Source organism: Lagenorhynchus albirostris, chromosome 14 (assembly GCF_949774975.1).
Source record: "Lagenorhynchus albirostris chromosome 14, mLagAlb1.1, whole genome shotgun sequence".
In the NCBI taxonomy this organism is placed as follows: domain Eukaryota; kingdom Metazoa; phylum Chordata; class Mammalia; order Artiodactyla; family Delphinidae; genus Lagenorhynchus; species Lagenorhynchus albirostris.
The window spans coordinates 12,387,629-12,409,202 of record NC_083108.1 but is presented as its reverse complement, the minus strand read 5'-3'; the positions used below and the strand labels follow the sequence as shown (position 1 = coordinate 12,409,202).

General features: G+C 44.5%; 1 protein-coding gene across 4 annotated transcripts in view; it reads right to left on the bottom strand.

Annotated features, from left to right (window-relative positions):
* Window positions 1–21,574, bottom strand: part of KDSR (3-ketodihydrosphingosine reductase) — a 43,709-nt gene that overhangs the window by 16,588 nt on the left and 5,547 nt on the right. For 3 of the 4 annotated variants that reach the window (XM_060170378.1, XM_060170377.1, XM_060170380.1), the window contains exons 3-7: window positions 19,779–19,835; window positions 15,259–15,324; window positions 14,971–15,066; window positions 7,527–7,718; window positions 1,465–1,548 (exon numbers count right to left, since the gene is read on the bottom strand). In XM_060170378.1, coding sequence (XP_060026361.1) covers window positions 1,465–1,548; window positions 7,527–7,718; window positions 14,971–15,066; window positions 15,259–15,324; window positions 19,779–19,835 — 495 coding nt within the window. Of the gene's footprint in view, window positions 1–1,464; window positions 1,549–7,526; window positions 7,719–14,970; window positions 15,067–15,258; window positions 15,325–17,286; window positions 17,634–19,778; window positions 19,836–21,574 lie in introns of those variants that run through there. The other variant, XM_060170379.1, reaches the window with a different exon arrangement.

Here is a 21,574-nt window from a genome sequence, read left to right as displayed (position 1 = left end):
GTCACTGTATTAATGTTAATGTCCAGAGGTGATGAACACTATAGAGAAAAATAAGGCCAGGGAAGAGGATTCACATCTCACGGGAGGGATACTTGAGATAACAGAGGGTCAGGGAAGTCCTCTCCAAGATGAAGGCTGTACAGAGATGGAAAGAAACACAGGAGGAAGATCCATTTGAATATCCAGAGAGAGGATGGCAAGAGCAAAGCCTGCAGGTGCGAACAGGCCAGGCAAGCTCAAGGAACAGACAGGGCTCCGGTGTGGCTAAGGCCAAGGAGAGGAGAGAATGCTGTGGACAGGTGGCCGAGGTCCAGACAGTGTGGGACCCAGAAGGCTCGAGGCCTCTGGATTCTATTCCAGGCATGCTGGGAGCTAGGGGAGCTGCACTCTTTGATATACAGCCAACACCAACATGTGCTATTTAATTCTAACTTTAAATTACTTAAAATGAAATAAAATTAGAAATCCAGTGTCTTGGTCCCACTAGCTGCACTGCAAGTGTTCAACAGCCACAATGTGACTTCCATACAGGAGCGTGCAGGACCATTTCCACCATTCTAGAACATTCTACAGGACTGTGCTGTACAGGAGGTTTTGATCTTTTGGGTTTTTTTTTTTTTTTTCAGTTTTGTTTTTTGGCTTTTTTTTTTACACAAGAGGGGTTTGACCAGGGGAGTGACAAGACCTGACTTGGGCTTTAAACGGATCACTAGCTACTTTATGAAGAACAGACCCCAGCGGGGTAAGAAAAGGAGCAGGCAGACCAGGCTGAAGACCATGAGAGAAGTTCAGGCAAAAACATCAGCGGTTCTCACTGCTGGGTGGTAGTGATATGTGCAGTTTAAAAAAAAAAAAAAAAAAGGTCTGATTTGGGATAAATTCTGAGAACAGAGCCCAGAGGATGTGCATGTCAGTTGGATGTGTGGTGTGAGAGGAGGAATCAAGGCTGGCCTCGCGGTTTCCAGCCTGAGCAGCTGGGGGAATGGTGGGCGCCGGGTAATGAGATGGAAAATAATAAGGGGGGAAGGAGAGGGAATCGCAAGTTTCGTTTTGCAAATGTTAAGTCTTAGGCGCCCATTAGACCCCCGTGTGGAGACAACAGATCGGCAACCATTTCAGGTGTTTAAATGTATTTAAGGCCAGGGGAGAAAATATTATTTTTAAAGAGTATTATCTTGTTAGTTAAAATACAAGCTGTACTCTCAATCAGAAAGCAAACACCTTATTAATTAAAGCTTGAAGATTCTTAGCAAAAATGGCCTTTGGAAATAGGGCTACATCCTCCAAGACTCTAAATGAAAGTTCCAGAAAGTTCGGAGGCCTCTTGCAAGCACATAAATTGAAAGGAACTCAATTTTCTGACTGATGAAAATGCCCCCAGGCCGAAGGGTGGAAAGACAGAAAATGGGAAAACGGGTTTCCTACGTTCAAAACTCGAAACAGGGCACAGAGGGGCATACTTACCTTGGTTTTGTTTTCTTCTGCAAACCCGGGGGTGTCTGTGTCTGGTGGGTAGGCAACTGTGACATAAACATTATACGGCTTCACCTGCATTTCAGAGACAACATCGACCCCTTCAGTAAACAAGATACAATTTCGCATCCTCCCTTATCAACCTGCACTGGCTGCCAGGCAGACATTCTAAATACGGCCCTGATTTTCTCAAAAGGTGGTGAGACCAACAGGGTGATTCTGTAGGAGGAGAACTACCACCAGGTGAATCAGGAAACTCCTGGCCCTGAAGATCATTTAGAAGTAAAGGCAAAAAGCTCACCCCAACCTCGATTCCAGAAAACAGCTGGCCCTGAGCTAGGGAGATTCGCCTCCTTCTAATTTTTTTCCACTCCCGCTGACCAGGGGCCTGGGAGCTGCCCGTGAGGAGAGCAGATGATGCTAACGGGAAATCCGCTCGTCCTCCCTGCCACCGCACACCACTTGGGCTCGGTGGCCAAGGCCACGGGACAGGTCTACTCCTCGGCCATCAGGAAGGAAAACAAGTTTGTTTTACACAAGAGGGGTTTGTTTTCCTTCACGGCTGCTTCTCAAACCCTCGTTATGTGGATTTCATTTGCAAAATATATTGAGATCATTCAAATCCCTTCCCCAATGCCCTTCTTGTGCCACCCCAGACCCGGGTCTAGAATTATATCCATCCCCTGAGAAGTGTGCTGGTTCAGGAACCCCCCTGCCAATGAGGGGCTCAGGGGTCACTTCCTCCGCCACAGGGCCAGCAGACAGGACGCTCCCCCGCGTGGACCCCCCAGGTCAGACCAGGACAACCTCACCCGTGAACCATCTCATCCCACATCTATACGTGCAAACTCCTTCCCAGCTTCTCTTCCCAGCTCCCTGGCTCTCTCTGGAACAGAATCCTAGGCTTGTTTACCTCACTGCTGGGTCTCCTCACTCATAAACACACCTCCGACAATTCTAGAAGATTCTCCTGCTGGTCAGACAGGACACGCCTTTCCCACTGACCCCGCGCTCCACGCTCGTATCTGGCCCTGAGGCTTAGTGACGCTAAGCAGGATGGATGAAACCGTCAGAATCTCTGCCATGACTTTTGTTTGCTTCTGGCTCACTGCTTAGCCGCACGGAAACGCCTAAGGAAGTTGGCAGCGGACAGGCAGCTGGTCATGAGGAAGACCACTGTGCGTCTCAAGGAAGCCGCAAGTGACAATATTATATTGCTTCCTCGTGTAACAGCCTCTGAGAGCATCCCAGGGTCCTGTGTTACATTTGGCTTTTTTTCTCCCTACTTCCTTCTGTGAAGCACGGTCCTCAGGGCTGCGGAGGAGCCGCAGGGGCAGGAGAAGCACGCGGGCAGGAGAGCCTGGCCAGCCAGCCCAGGAAGTGCAAGAGCAGAGGACGGTGTCCCTGCTGGTTCGGTTCCAGGCACCTAGGGCATGAGAGTGCGTTCACTCAACATCGCCGGGGCCTGCGGCTTCAAGGCCCGGCCGTGCTCATCAGTAGCTCGGGATTCGGCCCGGCAGTGAGGCTGATGAGCAAGCAATTCCTCTTCCACTTGTTTCTGAGATACTGACTTTAAAAAGTGTCTCCCACGGCCCTGCCCTTTGCTGTGCACAGACCAGAGAGAAACACCACCAAAAAAAGAAAAGCCAATAAGCAGTAATTAGACAGCCCACCCAAAGCCTGAAGCTGACTGCTCAGACGCGGTCGCTTCTGCACTGCTCCCTCCCCGGCAATGACCCAGGACAGTGGTACTAAGCTAACGTAAGACAGGATGTCAAAGCAGTGTTTCTCAAAGGCAAGGTTATAGCTGAGCTTCCAAATGGTTAAAACAGCTTTCCAGAACAGCTTTTTCCCGGGGTGGGCACAGATTGTCAGGGTTGGGAGAAACCAGTCCAATCCCTTTCTGGGTACTGGTATCCTCCCTACAATCATGGAGCCAAATGACCCTCTCAACCTCTGGCTGGATACCTCCAGTGGCTAGTAACCTAACCGCTGTATTTATTTATCCAACAAGTACTTACCGCATTATTACTGTGCCCTCGTGGAGCTTACAGTCCCCTGAAACCCTTGGTTCAATAATTTGTTAAAATCTATATAAACTATATCTACAACCTTCCTTTAATTGACTGATCCCATAACCCCGGCAGAAAAGGAAATGAGGTTCATTTGGCTTCACTGGTTCTTGCTAAGACGAGTGCTGACTCCTCAAGCCCACTTCTACTAAGAATGTATAAGCCAGGACTTCACTGATTCCCATTTACGTAGCCCCTGTCTGCGTTTCCTTGTTCTGCTCACTGACCATTCTGTCTCCCCCACTGCTCTGCCCTAGTCCCATCCTGTTACCATTCCCTCCCTTCTACCTGGCCTCATTCTCAATCAGAAAGACGCCCTACGTGCTCAAGAACTGGCTTATTACCAAAATTATCTCACCTAAGGTGTGCTGCTCCTCATTCCATCAAAGCCAAGGCATGGGGGCTGGAGAAAGGATTACAGCTGTTGACATGAAGCTCCAGAACTAAAGCTCGGCTTACTTGTGGGCCATGGCGGGAAAAGACAGGGGTGGGGGGCGGGGCATGAGGCCAAGGGAAGTAGAAAGGGGGACACCTGGTTTTCTTTTACTTGGTGTCTGCTACCACATCTTTGGCTACACCCCACCTCAGAAGTCTGCTTTCCAAAAAGATCAACTTCTAAAATCTTTAAATGATGTATTTGTACCTAAAAGACTGAGTCAAAAAAGGAAGACCAAAAAAAAAAAAAAAAAGCCAACAAAGCATTCTTTCAAATTTAGTCATTGTATGTAAAACATTTCTAGGTCCAACTTTAGTCTGAGGGTCAAGGGCTGGGGTGGAGAGGAAGACTTAAGAATTCATTAAACCAAAAAAGAATGATAAACAGCACTTAGAGTCTGACTAAGTCTAGAAGGTTTCATTCACAAAAACACAAAAATCACCTTGGCCAAACAGACCAAATGATCCAGGTTTCAAAAACAGGATAAGTTTGGATATGTTTGTAAGGAAACAATTGTTTTGATGCAAGTTCTGCTATGAACAAACTAGATTTTGATTACTGAATTTACTTCCCCTCAAACCTACTTTCCATGTACGTGTTTAGTTTTTGGGTTTTTTTTTTAATTAATTAATTATTTATTTTTGGCTGCGTTGGGTTTTCGTTGCTGCGTGCAGGCTTTCTTTAGTTGCGGTGCACGGGCTTCTCATTGCGGTGGCTTCTCTTGTTGCGGAGCACGGGCTCTAGGCGCGTGGGCTGAGTAGCTGTGGCACACGGGCTTGGCTGCTCCGCGGCATGTGGGATCTTCCCGGACCAGGGCTCGAACCTGTGCCCCCGGCCTTGGTAGGCGGATTCTTAACCACTGCGCCACCATGGAAGCCCTATGTGAGGGCATTTTTAATGGAGTCCAAGTACGGAGCGAAGTCAAGCTGACCAGCAAGTCCAGACCGGCCACTTGCAGCCCGTGAATCACGCGTGTCATCAGGAGGCCTCAGGGACTCGTCTGGACTAGCAGCTCCTGTCTTTTCCCTCTGCTTTATCAACATCTTCTTTCTACCCGAAAGGAAACCAGGCTGCCTGGATCATACACTTTGCCCTAAATGAGTGAATCCTGAAGTCGTTCTGCAAGACAAGACTCGGGGACAAAAAGCCCTCGTGCACAGACCTTTCAATTCCAAACTATTCCTTCTCCTACTGGGTTTCTGAGACCGATGTGAAGGGGTGAGGCAACCCCTGACCTGAATTATAGACACGTTACAGAGGCAGACAGGGAGCCAAAAGGCAGAACGAGAAGGCATGGACTTTGTTACTATTTCTGTCACAGAGTAATGACGTGGCTCTGAGCAACCCAATGGCTTTACTGAAGACTCAGTTTTATTATCTAGAATGTGGCATAACAACATCTGCCTCGTATATTTCACAAAACTGTTATCAAAATAAGACGGTTATTCATAAAGGGACTTTTCAAGGTAAAAACTACGAAAGAAATACCGGTGTTCTTGTTGGAAATTTCACAGCATACGTGCCCCATTGGCTAAGCATATATGACAATGACCTGTCGTTGATTAAGAGTATCAAGGACATTGATGACAATGAAATTTGTGGCTGGTTCCTTTGGGATGAGAACAGCACAGTCTACCAGTCCCGAAGTGGCAGGTCGGGATTCTGTCACTGACCCGAGAACACGTCTGCACTGCATTGCTCCTCCAATATCTGGGCAGCGTGGCACTCTGCCATGTACCACAAGGCAAGCGCCTGGCGCAGCCCCTGACCTGCATCAAGGGCTCTTCCGGGGGCTCTCTGGACCAGGGGTCAGCAAGCTATGGCCCTTTGCCTGTGTTTTTACTGGCACATAGCCACACCCCTTCATTTAAATCTTGCACACGGCTGCTTTCCTGCTATCCCAAGAGATGTGAGTAGCTGCATTAGGCACCATCTAGCCCTCAAAGGCTAAAATATTTATTCTCTGGCCCTTTACAGGAAAAAAATTTATCCACCCTTGATCTTAATCATTAAATGGGATTCTCAAATCACACTCTTACTATAAGAGGATTGGCCACAGTGAAGTTTCCTGTGGGCTTCTTAACATCATGATGTTAAGAATCTAAGTGTTAAGTGTTATATTTCAGTATACAGCTGACCCTCGAACAACGTGGAGGTCAGGGGCGCCGACTCCCTGCACAATCCAATTCCACGTATAACTTTCCAGGAGGCCCTCCGCACCCACAGAGCTGCATCCACGGATTCAACCAACCTCAGATCATGAGGTACTATAGTCTTTATTGAAAGAAATCCACAAATAAGTGGGCCTGCGCAGTTCAAACGTGTGATGTTCAAGGTCAACTGTATATAGAAATAGAAAGAATTTTACCTTAAAGTACGTGATTTTGGAAAGATACGTGCGATGCTCTCTAAGCATTCCCATGTGACAACAATGCAGAAGTCTACTTCACGCAGCTGAGGAGGAAGGTTATACACATCTGACAAGTGCTTATTTTATGCTAATCCTAACCACATCCTCCTTCCACAAGATGTTCTATTCACTGTGAAGATAAAACGCACTCACATTCAATATTTCTTTAGGATATTAAAATATAAGTATCAGGAAAGCCAAATACAATTTTTAGTTTCTCATTTTTACAAACAAGGAAACTGAGATCAAGCTAAATGAATCTGTCTAAAAACTGAGAGCTACACAGTAGCTCTTTCTTCAAACACATTAGTTTTATTAGTCAGTCATAAAGGACAGACCTTTTTTGTTAAAGTGGTATCTTTAAAAATGTTAAAGAACAACAACAACAAAAAGTTAAAGAATAAAGTATCTTACAAACACTCACACAGTATTAGGCCGGTAAAGGCACACCTCACTTTATTATGCTTTGCTTTACTGCGCTTTACAGATATTGCATTTTTTACAAGTTGAAGGTTTGTGACAACCCTGCACTGGGCAAGTCTATTGGCAACATTTTTCCAACAGCATTTGCTCATTTCGTGTTTCTAAGACACATTTTGGTAATTCTCCCGATATTGCAAACTTTTTCATTATTATTACATTTGTTATGGTGATCTGAGATCAGTGATCTTCGATGTTATTACCAAGACCCACTGAAGGCTCAGATGATGGTTAACGTTTTTTAGCAATAAAGTATTTTTTAATTAAGGAATGAATGTACATTGTTTCTTCAGACATAATGCTACACACTCTTAATGGACCACAGTACTGTGTAAACGTGGCTTTTATATGCACTGGGAAACCAAACAATTCATGTGACTCGCTTTATTGCGATATTCACTTTATTGCATCCGGAACCGAACCCACAAAATCTCTGAGGTATGCCTGTAATGCTACGAAGATGTTAGTAGTGCTAACTGTGTATTAAATTTTTATGCAATGAAAAGCATGTTAACTGCAAAGTTCAGGGGTTGCGTCAATTCTCCTTCACTAATGCCAAATCTACAAATCTCTAATTTAATACAATGACACGTGTAAGGAAGTTACAGACTAAAGGGGAACATATATTGCTGGGCTGACTGAAGACAGCTCTTACCTCCATCTGCAAAGCTTCCGCCAATCCCCTGATGGCAAACTTGGACGAAGAGTAGGCTGTGAAACCAAATAAGCCCAACTGCCCCGCCTGGGAGGACACGAAGACAATCCTGCCCACGCGGCGTTCCTTCATGGTGGTGATCACCGCTCGGCTGGGGTACACGCTGCCCAGGTAGTTGACGCTCATTAATCTCTGCAGGGAACAAAGAGGCCACGAGAACTAAGCAAGGTCAACGCCCCAAGGCTGCATCCCACGGGCATCCTGCCTTCTCACCAAGTCTGAGCTCGTCAGTGGAGCCCAAGTGACTGGGAGCTCAGCCGATCTGCTGAACGAATGAAGGCCTAATGATCCCGTAAGTGACCGTGACACACAGGACCTACCACTGGGAGCCTATTTCAATCTAGCCTTACATTCTCACGATGACAGCACTTACATCTTTGCTGAAGACTGGTCAAAATTAGTCTTCTCCTTATAAAAAGTACACTGCATGTTACAGGTAACACTTTCTGAGAAACAGTTTTGAGGAAAGAGCTTCAAGTATTTCCAGCCCTATTAGTTCTAAGTGACAGGAAGACCACAAAGAGACGGGGACCGGGGTTGACAGCAGCGACTGTGGTGTAAAGCCTGGGCTCTACCATTTACTGCCTATTTGATGATGAACAGAAAAGTCAGACACTCTACTTATTTCCTCAGTGAAAACAGGGTTAATATGGGTGTGATCTCACAGGCCTGCAGCAAGGATTGAAAGAGGAAACGCAAGGCAAGCGCCTGGCACAGCCCCTGACCTGCAGCAATTACTCAATAAATGTCGGCTCTTATGATGGGTAAGGACTCACAGAGGCACCAAGATCTACTTTCCCCTCATCCTGGGAACTCTTAAAAACCTTACATTTTCAACCTGAAAGTCTCAGGATACTGCATTACAATGTTTCTATATCAAAAGTCTTGTAAAAATACTAGATCTATCACCATGTGAAACCAAACACTTCACTGGCAAACGTTCAGTCCATCATGAAATGTTAACTCAATAGCATTAAGTGACTTTTAGAAACAATGACCAGAAACACCAGCAGGCCAGGGGGAAATACTTAGTTTAAAAAAAGCAGAGGGCAGGGCTTCCCTGGTGGCGCAGTGGTTGAGAGTCCGCCTGCCGATGCAGGGGACACGGGTTCGTGCCCCGGTCCGGGAAGATCCCACGTGCCGCGGAGTGGCTGGGCCCGTGAGCCATGGCCACTGAGCCCGCGCGTCCGGATCCTGTGCTCCGCAACAGGAGAGGCCACAACAGTGAGAGGCCCGCGTACCGCAAAAAAAAAAAAAAAAAAGAAAAGCAGGGGGCAGACGGTATTTACACCGTGACTGCAACTATATTGAATATTAAATAAAAGTACATGTGCACAGGTACAAAACCAAAGAAATGTAGAAAATTGTGAGTGACTATGTTAGGATTCTGGGATTCCCATTTTTCCCCCCCAAATGTTTTTTAATATCATTATATTGGTTTGACAAAAAAAGAAGGCATACTGAAGCCATGTGTAAACCTTAGCTCCCTTCAGAGACCCCACTAAAATCTCAATAGAGATCTTTTTCAAGGCAAGAATCCACGTGAGCAAAGAAAATTGCAGCAGTGACATTTCGGACGTTGAAAAGAATGACGAGTGAGAACTGACCTGGCAGAAAGCTGAATGCGAGGTGAGGAGAAGATAAACTAAGAAGCAAGGTTAAACCACAGAAGCCCCCAAAGGCTCATGCAGCACACCGAGCACCGCTGGGGGCAGGAGGGCAGGAGTGGGGCTGGAGGACAGGAATGTGGACTGAGTCTGCTCAAAAGAGTCACATAGACAAACCCACCCACCATCATAATCAGAGATTTCAGTACCCCACTTTCAATAACTGACAAACAAGCAGACACAAATCAGTAAGGAGACAGGAGACCTGAACAATGTTATCAACACTGATCGAACACTCCACCCAAAACAGCACAATACCACCAACCCTCGGTATCCATGGACAATTGGTTTCAGGACCCCCCCCCCATACCAACACCTGCAAATGCTCAAGTCCCTCATATAAATGGCACGGTACAGTCAGCTGTCTGTATCCTCGGATATGCGGGGCTGACGCTATATATTCTTTTCAAGTGCACAGGGAATGGGCTATAAGATAAACTATATTCTGGGCTATAAAGCAAGTCTCAATAAATTCAAAAGGATTCACCTCATACAAAGTATGTTTGCTGACCACAATGGAATTCAACTGGAAATCAAAAAGAGAAAGATTTCTGGAAAATCCCCCAAATATTTAAAAACTAAGTAACACTTCTAAATAATCCAAGGGTCAAGGTGAAAATGGACAGGGAAATTATACAATATTTTTAACTGAATGAAAATGAAAACACAACTTATCAAAATTTGTAGGATGCCGCTAACGCAGAACTTAGGTGGAAATCCACAGCACTAAGTATCTGTGTTAGAAAAGGGAAAAAGCCTTAAATGGATGACCTCAGCTTCTGCCTGAAGAAATTATAAAAAGAAGAGCAACTTAAAACAAAAGTAAGCAGAAAAAGAAGTAATAAAAATAAAAGGAAATAAATGAAATAGAAAAAAAAAAAACAATAGAAAAATCAATAAAGCCAAAAGCTGGTTGTTGAGAAGATCAACAAAATTGATAACTCTGTAGTCATACTGGTAGGAAAGAGAAGGAACACAAATTATCAATACCAAAATGAGAGAGGTGACATCACTACAAACTCTACGGATGTTAAAATAATAATAAGGGAATATGACGAATAACTTTTGTCAATTCAACGACGTAGATGAAATGGACAGATTCCTTAAAAGAGACAAGCTACCAAAGGTCACTCCAAAAGAAACAGGTAAAAAGATATAGATGTAGCCCTTCATCTGTTAAAGAAACTAAAGTTAGAAACCTTCCCACAAAGGAAACCTCAGCCTTCACTGGTGAATTCTAGCAAACCTTTAAAAAAGAATAAATCAATTCTACACAAATTCTTCCAGAGAATTGAAAAGGAGGGAATATTCCCCTACTCATGCTATGAGGCCACCCTGACCCTTATACAAAAATCACAAAATAACATTACTAAACAGTACAGCTAATATCCCTCAAGAACAAAGAAAGGATAATAATAATCACAACCAAGCAGCGTTTATCCCAGAATGCAAGGTTGGAAACATTTGGAAACTAGTCAATGTAATTCACCGTATTAACAAACTAAAAAAGAACTCTATGATCATCCCAATAGATGCAGAAAAAGCATCTGACAAAATTCAACATTCATTCCTTATAAAAACTCTCTGCAAACTAGGATAAACTACTAAACTTGATAAAGGGCATCTACCAAAAACAAAAAACAGGGAGTTCCCTGGTGGCCTAGTGGTTAGGATTCTGGGCTTTCACTGCTGTGGCCCTGGGTTCAACCCCTGGTCAGGGAACTGAGATCCTGTAAGCTGTGAAGTGCAGCCAAAAAAAAAAAAAAAAAAAAAAGAATTAAAAAAGAGAACAAAAACAAACTACAGCTAACATCATACTTAATAGTAAAAGACTGAGTACTTTCTCCCTAAGGTCAGGAACACGACAAGAATGTCTGGTTTCACCAACTTCTATTCAACACTGTACTGGAAGTTCCAGCCCATGGAATAAGGGTATGCAGATGGGAATGGAAGAAGTAACACTTGCAGATGACACGACCTTGGATGTAGAAAGTCCAATGAGCGCTAGAATTAATAGTTGAGTTCAGCAACACTGCACGATCAGTACACAAAATTAACTGTATTTTTCTATCTTAGCAATGAACACTCAGAAATTGAAATAAAAAAACCATTTACACTAATATCAAAAGACATGAAATACTGAAAAACAACGTGCAAGACCCATATGCTGAAAATGACAAAACACTGCTGAGAGAGATTAAAGAAAACTTAAGCTAAATAAATGGAGATATATATTATGTTATAAGGGTTAGAAGACTCAACATTATTAAGATGTCTGTTCTCCCCAAATGGATCTACAGCAGCAGTGTAATCCCAATCAAAAACTGCTCTCATTGATAGCTACAGGTAGATAAAACAAGATATAGCTCCAAGAACCCACAGAGAAAACCACGGAAAAGGAAAATTAAGAGAAGTGTTGGTGTTCCCCAAGACCACCTCCAGCATGGGCGATTCGCTGCAAGGTCTCCCGGGACTCTGCACACGGCTGTGCTCACGACTGAGGCTTATCACAGTGAAAGGACACAAAGCGAGACCAGCCAGGGCAAAAGGCACCGGCCAAAGTCCAGAGGAATCCAGGAGCACATTTCCACGAGCCCTCTCCCCGTGGAGCCACACAAGACATGCTTAATTTAAGTCTCCCGGCAATGAGTCATGACAGCACAAACTACTGTGTACCTGCGATTTACATGCATGTGAACGTCAGCAAAATTAAAATGAAAAATACTCCAAACAAACCAAAGAACATAATTGAGATAGAATTCATCTTAAAGAAAAAGGAACTCTTATCTTCAGAAAATGCATCAAACGTGGTAGTGTGTGTTCTAACAGGGGGTGTCAGTGATAAGCCCACACCTGGACTTGACCAGAACGAGGCAAGTGACCAGACCGAGGTGGGAGAGAGCAGAGGGGCACGTGATGGCCTGCGAAGGGGACGCCCTCTGCAGCACAGTGGCTGCCTCCTGCCTCCTCTCAGGACAGCCAGGGGTAGAGGGGCGATGGCCAGAGACGGCGGGGCCCACAGCAAACCATCCCTGGAACGAGGCCCTGTCACTGGAATAGAGCAACAGGTTTGGGGTTAACCAGGCTTCCTCTTTAGAGCCCAGTCCTTTCGGAGGTGAGGCCAATTCCAACATCCCCTGTCAGCTGCTTAAGCCCCTGCGCCGTGCTGACCTCTGTTCTCACCGCCCCCACTCCACGGTGACCCACGCCGGCAGCTCCATCCACTTCCCAACACCGCCGACCCTCGTCTTAATCACCCTGACAGTCCTAAGTCTCCTGACGCAGCAGGCAGAAGGAGCCTCTATAAGCTGCGATGCAGATCTCACTACTCCCCAGCCTGGCTTCAACCCCTTCAGAGGTTTTCAGCTGAAATCCAAAGTGGCCCCATCCCACACGCCCAGGGCTCAGGAAGCTCTGGCCTCCTGGCCTCCTGGTCAAGCTCCTGGAGTTTGCCCGGCTCTTTCCACCTCGGGGCCCCTGCAGCCACTGGCTCTCCGGACTGGATCTCCTTCTCGCTGTCTCTGCACCTGCCCTTCGGGTCACCTTCCACACTGTGTAAAAGAGCCTCCTCTTTTCCTTTCCCATTTCCTCTCCCCCGAGAATCAGTACTGAGCGCATCTGTAATCACACTGCTGAGAAGCTGGATCCTGCCTGGTCTGTCCCACCTTAGCTGGGCCAAGCCTTTATTCTCTCGCTCACCACAGCATCCCCGGGCCCTAGAATGACACTCGATTCACTAGAGGCTTTCTCGAATATTGGTGGGTTGAATGAATAAAAGACAAAGGACATTAATATTCACACACAGCTACCCTGAGCTGAGCGTTATGTACCCAGTTATGCTACTTCATCCTCATGGCCCTGGGTGCCGCAGGTCCCATTCACAGAGATGCAGGCTGAGGATGGAGGAAAACCTGAGGCCAGAAGGAAAAACGGTTTGCCTGAGATCACAGTTAGTAAATGGTTAGACTTGAAACCAGTTGTGCTAAGATTTAAAACTGGTTTAGTCTGATGCCAAAGGCCAGCTTTTCTCCTACTGTCCCATGCTGCTGGGGACAGAGCAACAAATAGTCTGTGTGCGTGGGTACTGGTGTGGGTGGGAAAGAAATCGATTGTTTTTCTAAACGAAAGTGAGAGAGAATGAGAGACAGACAGACAGAAGGAAGGAGATAGTGTGCTGGAGACTGAAGGTTGAGAATAAAGTGAGTTTTTTAAAAAAGATTAGATTTGTGCTTTTTTTAAATATTTCAGCATGCTTCATATTCTATACATGAATTGTACTTCTTCCTTCATCTCACCTGCTTCACGTTTTCTCCTTGTCATTGATACCCACACACAGTCACCTGTTTTTTTTTTTTGGCCATACCGAGTGGCATGCAGGATCTCAGTTCCCTGACCAGGGATCGAACCCGCACCCCCTGCAGTGGAAGCACGGAGTCTAAACTACTGGGCTGCCAGGGAAGTCCCACACAGTCACCTGGTCTTATACTCTTAGTTTCTTCTATTCTTCTCAGTTATAAATCCCCACAAATCATTCACTCCATTACCTTCGGACTTCCATCAGACCCACAACTGGAAACAATCCCTCCCCTTCTGCCCCTGGACACACCCCACGTCCTGAGGTCTTAGCTTTACAACTATGCATTTATTTATTACAGCCACATAGCTACCTACACCTCCATCCTCTTTGCCGTCCACAGCTGGTCAAGGTGAGTCTGCTGATTCTCCCTTTATATCATCTTTCACGCACACACGCATGCACGCACGCACACATACTCCTCTTTCGCTGGCCGCCTCTGAAGTCTCTCCCCTCATCATTTCATACCTAGACTACAACTATTTCCCACAACTGATTTTTTAGACAGCTGTTGAGAAAATCTTCAAAATCTCCCTGTCAATACTTAGAGATAATGGCATACAGGTCAAGACAACTATCTTTTATGCCGAGTTGATAAAGGAGCCTTAAGACACTAGAGTCCCTGCTACGGCATCCCTCTGCTTCCCTCTCCATCTGGACTCGCCTAGCTCGCCTAATCACTGAGTTTACGGTGCTTTCCCACAGTCCGCCAGAAGCAAGATGTCCAAACCGCTGCTCTTGGAGTCTCCTCTTCCATAAGAGGGGGATGCATTTTCACTTCACAGAGCAAATCATTCAAAACCCATGGCTAGCAGGAAGGCTCTAGAGACCAGTAAGAAAGAGACGGTTGACGCAATGTCAACAAAAGAAAAACATGTTTTGCACCTAAGAAAGCCTTCAGATCTGATGTGCGTTTCTTTGGCTGACCTTTTTAAAAACATAAATATGAATATGACACATTATCTTTGTCTCTTGGTTTCAAAACTCTAGAGTCTGCTCTTCACCTTTTTTGGGTTTTCATTGTTAAAAACACTGATACTTGACAAGAAAATCCAGCCTCTCTTGGCGTACAAAGAGCTCTCTTGATGATATGACCTCAGTGAATCAACGCAGTAATCTGTGTCAGGTTGGAGGTTTCATTCCCATTTTACAGCTGAGGAAACCAAGGTCCAGAGACTTGTCTAAACTTCTAAGGCTGGATGGTCACTGTGACTAAAATCTTGTCCATCCTCTAGTTTTCTGAAGCTTCTGTTAAATCTGAACGCATTTCACCTATTTCATTCATAAAGCCTTTAGCCAGGAATGAGTCCTCCCTTTTAGTGCATGGGCTACCCCAATGAGGAAAAAACGAATTTTTACTTACTTCAAAAGTACTAACTTCAAGATCTTCAAATTTTCCTGCAAGTGACATTCCTGCACAGTTTACAAGCATGTCCACTGGGCCCAGTTTCTCCTGTGCCTGGAAAAATGTATCAGAGTGGGCATTAAGAAAGAGAAGAAAAGAATCCCTTAGTAGCCAATCAATGCCAATAAATAAAATCTATAAAACTATTAAATCTACAAGGAAGATACGTCAACTCCAAGCCACACACCAAAATGGCAAACCAATCGAAAGGCGAGCGGATTAATTCCAATTAACCCAACCTCTTACTTGTTTTATGACATTCTCTACTTGGCTGTAGTCTTGAGATACATCAACTGATATACAAAGCACCACCTGTTAGACAGAGAAAAAAATAATCAAAGCTATGCAGGGGTCTGAAACTACCTTTAAAAGAACTTTTTTTTTTTTTTAAATTAAAGGCAATTTTTTTCCAATAAAGAAGGAGTCCAGTTTTGGAGGTAGATTGCAGGGTTTGAAATCTGCTGACAATGCAATTCGGAGAGACAAATGGGGTCAGGGGTGCACTTTCTTGAAGAAAACTCTTTTGAGCAAACTCAAAAGAATGTTCTAAGAAATGCTGGCTGGAGGGTACAGACTTTCAGGTGGAAGATGAATAAGTTCTGGGGATCAAATGCCCAGCATAGTGACTATTGTTATTAATACTGTACTGTAGACTTGTAATCTGCTAAGAGAGTAGATCTGGAGTGTTTTCACCACACATACAAAAGCGGTAACTACGTGGGGTGTTGGCCGTGTTAATCCACTTGTTTGCGGTCACTCTTACACAGTGTAAACATATATTAAATCGTCATGTTGCAGACCTTAAATATATACAATTTTTGTCTACGTATGCCTCACTAAAGCTAGAAAGAGAAAAGAAATGTAAAAACTCTCCTCTTAAAACGCAACTAGCCTGTAGTGACAGGAAGTACATCACAAGCCAAGTGCACCCAGGAGTAGAGGGAGAAACGGGGTGCAGAGGGGCAGGGCAAACTCCAGGGGTGATGGAAATGCTCTGTGTCTGGATTTCAGGGGTGGTTTCACAAGCATTTAGTGATACATCCGTCAAAAGCCATCCAACTGAACTCTTTAAATTGGTGTGGTTCATTGTACACAAATCCTACCTCAATAAAGGGGTCAAAAAATAATAGCAAACTTAATATCAGAGTATCAGAGCAGTATCAGAGCTATCACTGCCCTCTTGGGATTCAATACCAGTAGGTGGAATAAAGAGATAAGTCAACAGGATCTACTTCCAGAAGCCTCCTTAGACCAGCCGGGCTGGGAGGCTAAGCTGGTGGAATCATCTTACTAGTCCAAGGGCAGATCTGGGCCTGTGGGAGCCGGGGGGGAAACCAAGTCACATTTGGTTCACTCTGAGGTTTGCTTGAGGTCCCTGACTCTGGACTGAACTGCCATTTACAGATTTTCTAGATGAGGGGTCACCAAGCTGAGTCCAAGCCCACCTAGTACAAACCTGGCCATGTTTAGGGATGCACAGCACAGAGGGATGGTGGGAAGAGCTCAGCCATTTAGTCTTTGAAAAGGGAGGGAGGGAGGGGAAAAGGGGGGAAAAGCATGTATCTCGGTGCTTACTTTGTTTGGGGAATGTATGTATTTATTTATCTATTTATTTATTTATTTGGCTGCGCTGGGTCTTAGTTGAGGCATGCAGGATCTTTTTTAGTCGCGGCATGCATGTGGGATCTAGTTCCCTCACCAGGGATTGAACCCGGGCCCCCTGCATTAGGAGTGTGGAGTCTCAGCCACTGGACCACCAGGGGAGTCCCTCAGTGCTTACTTTGATAGAAATTTATGAAATAGAAATTAAGAACACTAATGGGGACAGTGAGCTACTGTTTTTTTTAATTTTGTTTTTGTTTTTTTTTTGCGGTGCACGGGCCTCTCACTGTTGTGGCCTCTCCCGTTGCGGAGCACAGGCTCAGGACTCGCAGACCCAGCGGCCATGGCTCACGGGCCCAGCCGCTCCACGGTACGTGGGATCTTCCCGGACCGTGGCACGAACCTGTGTCCCCTGCATCGGCAGGCAGACTCTCAACCACTGCGCCACCAGGGAAGCCCAAGCTACCGTTTTAACTTTCCTTTTCAGACAATGTTTTCAAATCAGAGCTTAGGCCTCTGACATAGGAAATGTTCTATGTTCCCAGGGAGGTCACTGAGAGAAGCAGAAGGGTGTTTGCAGTTTCTCAGCCTTTCCATGGTTTCCTCCCTGTTGAGACTGGCCGCCAAGCTAAGTGGAAGACAGAGCGTGTGTGTACGGAAGGGTGCACACACCCACGATATGCACCCAGGTGCAGTTGCAAGTCCAAGGCCGTGTGTTGTGGTGGGAAGAACAGGCACGGCACTGGGGAAGCCGGGGTTCCAATCCTGTCCCTTCATTCACCAGCTGAGCGGAACCCAAGACGTTTGCAGTGGTCTCATCTGTACAGTAACAGCGTCACAGGCTAGCGACGAGCCAGATCCCTTCCAGCTCTAAGAAGCCACAATGTGAGAAGTGAGGCCAAAGGGTTGGATAAAAAGAGCCCCGTTGCCTTAGGACTGATAACATCAGGCAGGAAGTTGTATTTAATGCAAGAAGGAACCCCATCCTAATGGTCTAAATTCCTATGAAAAGGAAACAAGCCCCTTCGCAAACGTAACCTGGAATATTCCAGACTAGTGGGCTTGTCCTTGAATTCTATCCCATCATCATACAGAAGACATATTTTAAAAAAGAGAGTAGGAATCATACAATTAATTTTAAACATGCCTTTTCATACGGTATTAGATCACTTACTGTGAATAAAACCTATACCACAGGTCAGTAACATTTCAAAAAAAAGGTTTACAAACTCCCAGGAAAAAGAATGCCCCCAGGGCACTGCTTTTGCTAAGAGGAGTAACAAGCCAGCTCTGGGCCCAGCGGCAGGATCAGGCCCCCACTTGCCCAGCCCAGCCCGATGATCTTCGCCTTCCTTGATGTGCAAGTCAAGAACTTTCCACATGACCTGAAGCCTCCTGATAGATGAAGGAGTGGGGATAATGAGGAAGAAGCCCAGAGCAGAGATGGCGCTAGCAGCAGGCGTGACTGGCCTTCAGCCAGGACATTTCAGATCTGTGGCTCTGATGTTTCATTCTCTATCAGAAGTTACAGGGATATTTAAAAAAACAGGAAACTGGGGAGATTTGCTGAGCTGGCAGCTTTCTAATGTTTGTGGGCTTCAGAGGAGATACAGGCAGAGGCCACGGTACTAGAGAAAAACTCACATAGGTGCACAAAGAGAGGTGGATGAGGATTTTTATGTGCAGCATAGAATGCAAAAGAAAACAAAATACAAATAGCCAACGAGAGGCAACAGGTTAAATAAACTCTGGGGTACTCAATATTATGCCACAGCAGTTTTAAAAGATGAGGCCGACTCATTTATATTGACATGCAAAGTTCTCTAATATAGTCTCGTGGAAAGAAAAGAGGCAATTAAAACTACAGTGAAACACCACTTAAAACTCATCAGAAAGGCAAAAATTAGAAAGTCTGCCAATACCAAGTGTTGGCAAAGAGTCAACGACCACTACTGGTGAGAGTGTAAACACTTTGGTGATGCATACGCTCAACTCAGCAATTCCATTTCTAGGTATATTCCATTCTTGCACAAGTGCACAAAGGGATAAACTTTAGTAATAGCAAGAAACAAAGCAAACTAACAAAAAAACTGGAAACAACCTAAGTAGCCACCCAACAGTAGAACTGATGAATGGAAGGTTGTCTATACATACAAGAAAACACTAGACAGCAGGAAAAAAAAAAGAATGAACTACTACTTTATGCAGCAACAGAGAGGAATTTGAACAACAGTATCAGGTGAAGAAATAAAGTTGCATGAGAGTACACAAAGAATGATGTTATATAAACCTAGAGAGAGAAAGTAGGTTAGTGATTGCCTAGGGCTAGGAGGGGGTTCGGAGAGAACAAGCAGTGACTGTTAATGAATATGCACTTCCTTTATGGGATGATGAAAGTATTCTACAATTGATTCTGGTGATAACTGTGCAACTTTGTGGATAAGCTAAAAACCACTGAATTGTACACCTTAAATCAGTAAACTTTATGGTATGTGAATTATATCGCAATAAAGCTATCAAAATAAGAATGATGCCATAAAGTTCAAAAAGAAGCCGAAGTAAACAATACTCTTCTCAGTGTCACATGCATTTATGGACAAATTATTTTTAAAGAGCAATGGAAGAAGTAACACAAAAATCAAGTTGGGGGTTGCCTCTAGGAATGAGACAGGAAGATGAGGCGGATGGGGGGAACAGAGGAGCCTTCAGGGGCCCTGGTAAATGCCATTTCTTAAGCTGGAGATGAGTGTGTGGCTATCAATTTATTATTATGTTTTATACTAAAATACATATTGTATATATATATACATACCATTTTATTCATCAAAAAATTCCACAACCAAAAAAAACATTTAATACCTCCTTCCCCTTAAGTTAATTTGAATAAATAATGGAAATGAAATCATTTTCTAGGAAAGCATTCTGTTATTTGATCATTTGTGTGTGTATGTGTGTTAGAGTCTATACACTGTTTTTGGTAATAACATGAAATCCTAGACAATTCAAATAATTTCATCTTTTTAAAGACAGCCTAATATGTATTTTAATTAGGAAAAGCTTACGTGCTTTCAATGAACTATTCACAGTTGAAGTACCTCTTCTCTTCCTCTGCACACCTGTGTTGATTAGTATAGAAAATGCGTCATGAGGGCAGTGATTTTTACCTGTTTATCATTAATAGAGTGTTTTTCGATTTCTTTCTTTGCCTGCAACAGTTTGTCCTGAAAGTAACAGAGAACAATTAGTTCTACTGATTGTCTATTTGTCCACTTGTTTGTTTAAAAGGAGAGAAAAAGCAATTAGTTGTACAAGGATTTATTAAATGCCAAAAAACACGCAGGACAGCACCCATATTGCAGAGCTATGGTGGACACATAGCTGTAAAGTATGCTAAGCTATGGCTAAGTGAAGGCAAGTTTTAAAATTCACTGCAGAGAAAGATAATAAAAATTAATGAACCTCAAAATCCCTATTATCAGTATTAATTGCTAAGGGTCACCCTATCAATTCTAATAAATGTTTTAATTTGACGTTACTTAGATATGAAACAAGAACAACCACGCTGATATGCAGTGCTTCCCAAACTTAAGGGTACATGTGATTCCATGTCAAGGATGCTTTCCTACGAGATCGTCCAACGTTTTCCTCCTCTATTGAAAAGCAAATATAGTCAAAATCAGTTTTTAGACGGACTAGGTAAACCTATGCCTGGATACTTTCAAAGATACTCTGAGGACAAGCAAAGCTAACCCATGTAATTGTATAATTCTTCCAAGGTCTCAATTCTGCTTGTTTTAGTCATTTTCAAGAAGACAGAGATCGGTTTACAGTGCCTTAATTTGCTATAAAAGCTGAAATTTAAATACATCATGATAGCAGAGAAGAACAAAAGGGGGGAATCCTTCCGAAAGACACGTGGGTTTTCTAAACAAGAATGTGCCTATAATAAAATTATATTATTCTATTAATAAAGATGTACACCACCTGACTTTGCCAAAATCAGAATAGAAAATTACATTAGAAAATAAAGACTTTATCAGTGCCAGAAGGCTCATGCACCTCCAGCAATGCCAGGACCACAGAAAGAGCTTCTGAGCACCTGAAATGCTGGCCTCCCTGCCTCGTTTTTCATCTGTCTTTTGTCAGATATCAGCATTGTTTAAATCTCACAAAATGCCATTTTCTCACAGTCGTGTTTTCAGTCATGGAAGGTGGCTTCAACGCCAAAGCAGATGCATTGTTGGAGGGGTCAGGGGATAAATAAAAGGTAGCTAATTCTGCCTTTCTTCATTTTTAAAAGAAATGATGGACGCCCGAGCCTAATTCTGGGTCATTATTTACGCATCTCCCCCAGGCCCCCCGTGACCTGCCTTCCTCACTGGGCCCCGCTCAGCTGTGCACCCCTACCTGGCAGCCACCACACTACCGCCCTCCTTATTCACAGGTGAAGCCAAATCCCCCAATCAACGATGCCGCCCTGGAGCACCCACTCTCTCCGTCAACCCTCCCTTCATTTCTTCATCCAACAAAGATGTCTGGAGCACCCACTGTGACCCAAGCAATTAGGCCAAGCACAGAACGACAGCACTGGGCAGGACAGCCGTGGTCCTTCCCCCGCGCATAGAGCAAGGGGACGCCATGACTGCTCGTGGGAATACAGTGTCACTGCTCTGGCAAGAATAACAGACACTTGAAAAACAAAAAGAAAGAAAGAAAAACAGACCTTGTGTTAACTCGGCACAGAAAGACACATGTTTTGCTAAACTGCTGGGGAAGAGTGAGATTCCCCTGCAGGGTCTGGGTTTCACTAGAGATGGAGCTCATGTCATAAGCAAATTATAGAGAAACACCTATACGTCATCCTTCAGGACTTAGGAACGAGCCCCACGATGGCTGCTGTCGGCACCTCCGGGGAGGTGGCAGGCCTCGCGCTTCCTGTGGCCAGGTGTGTGCTTAACTA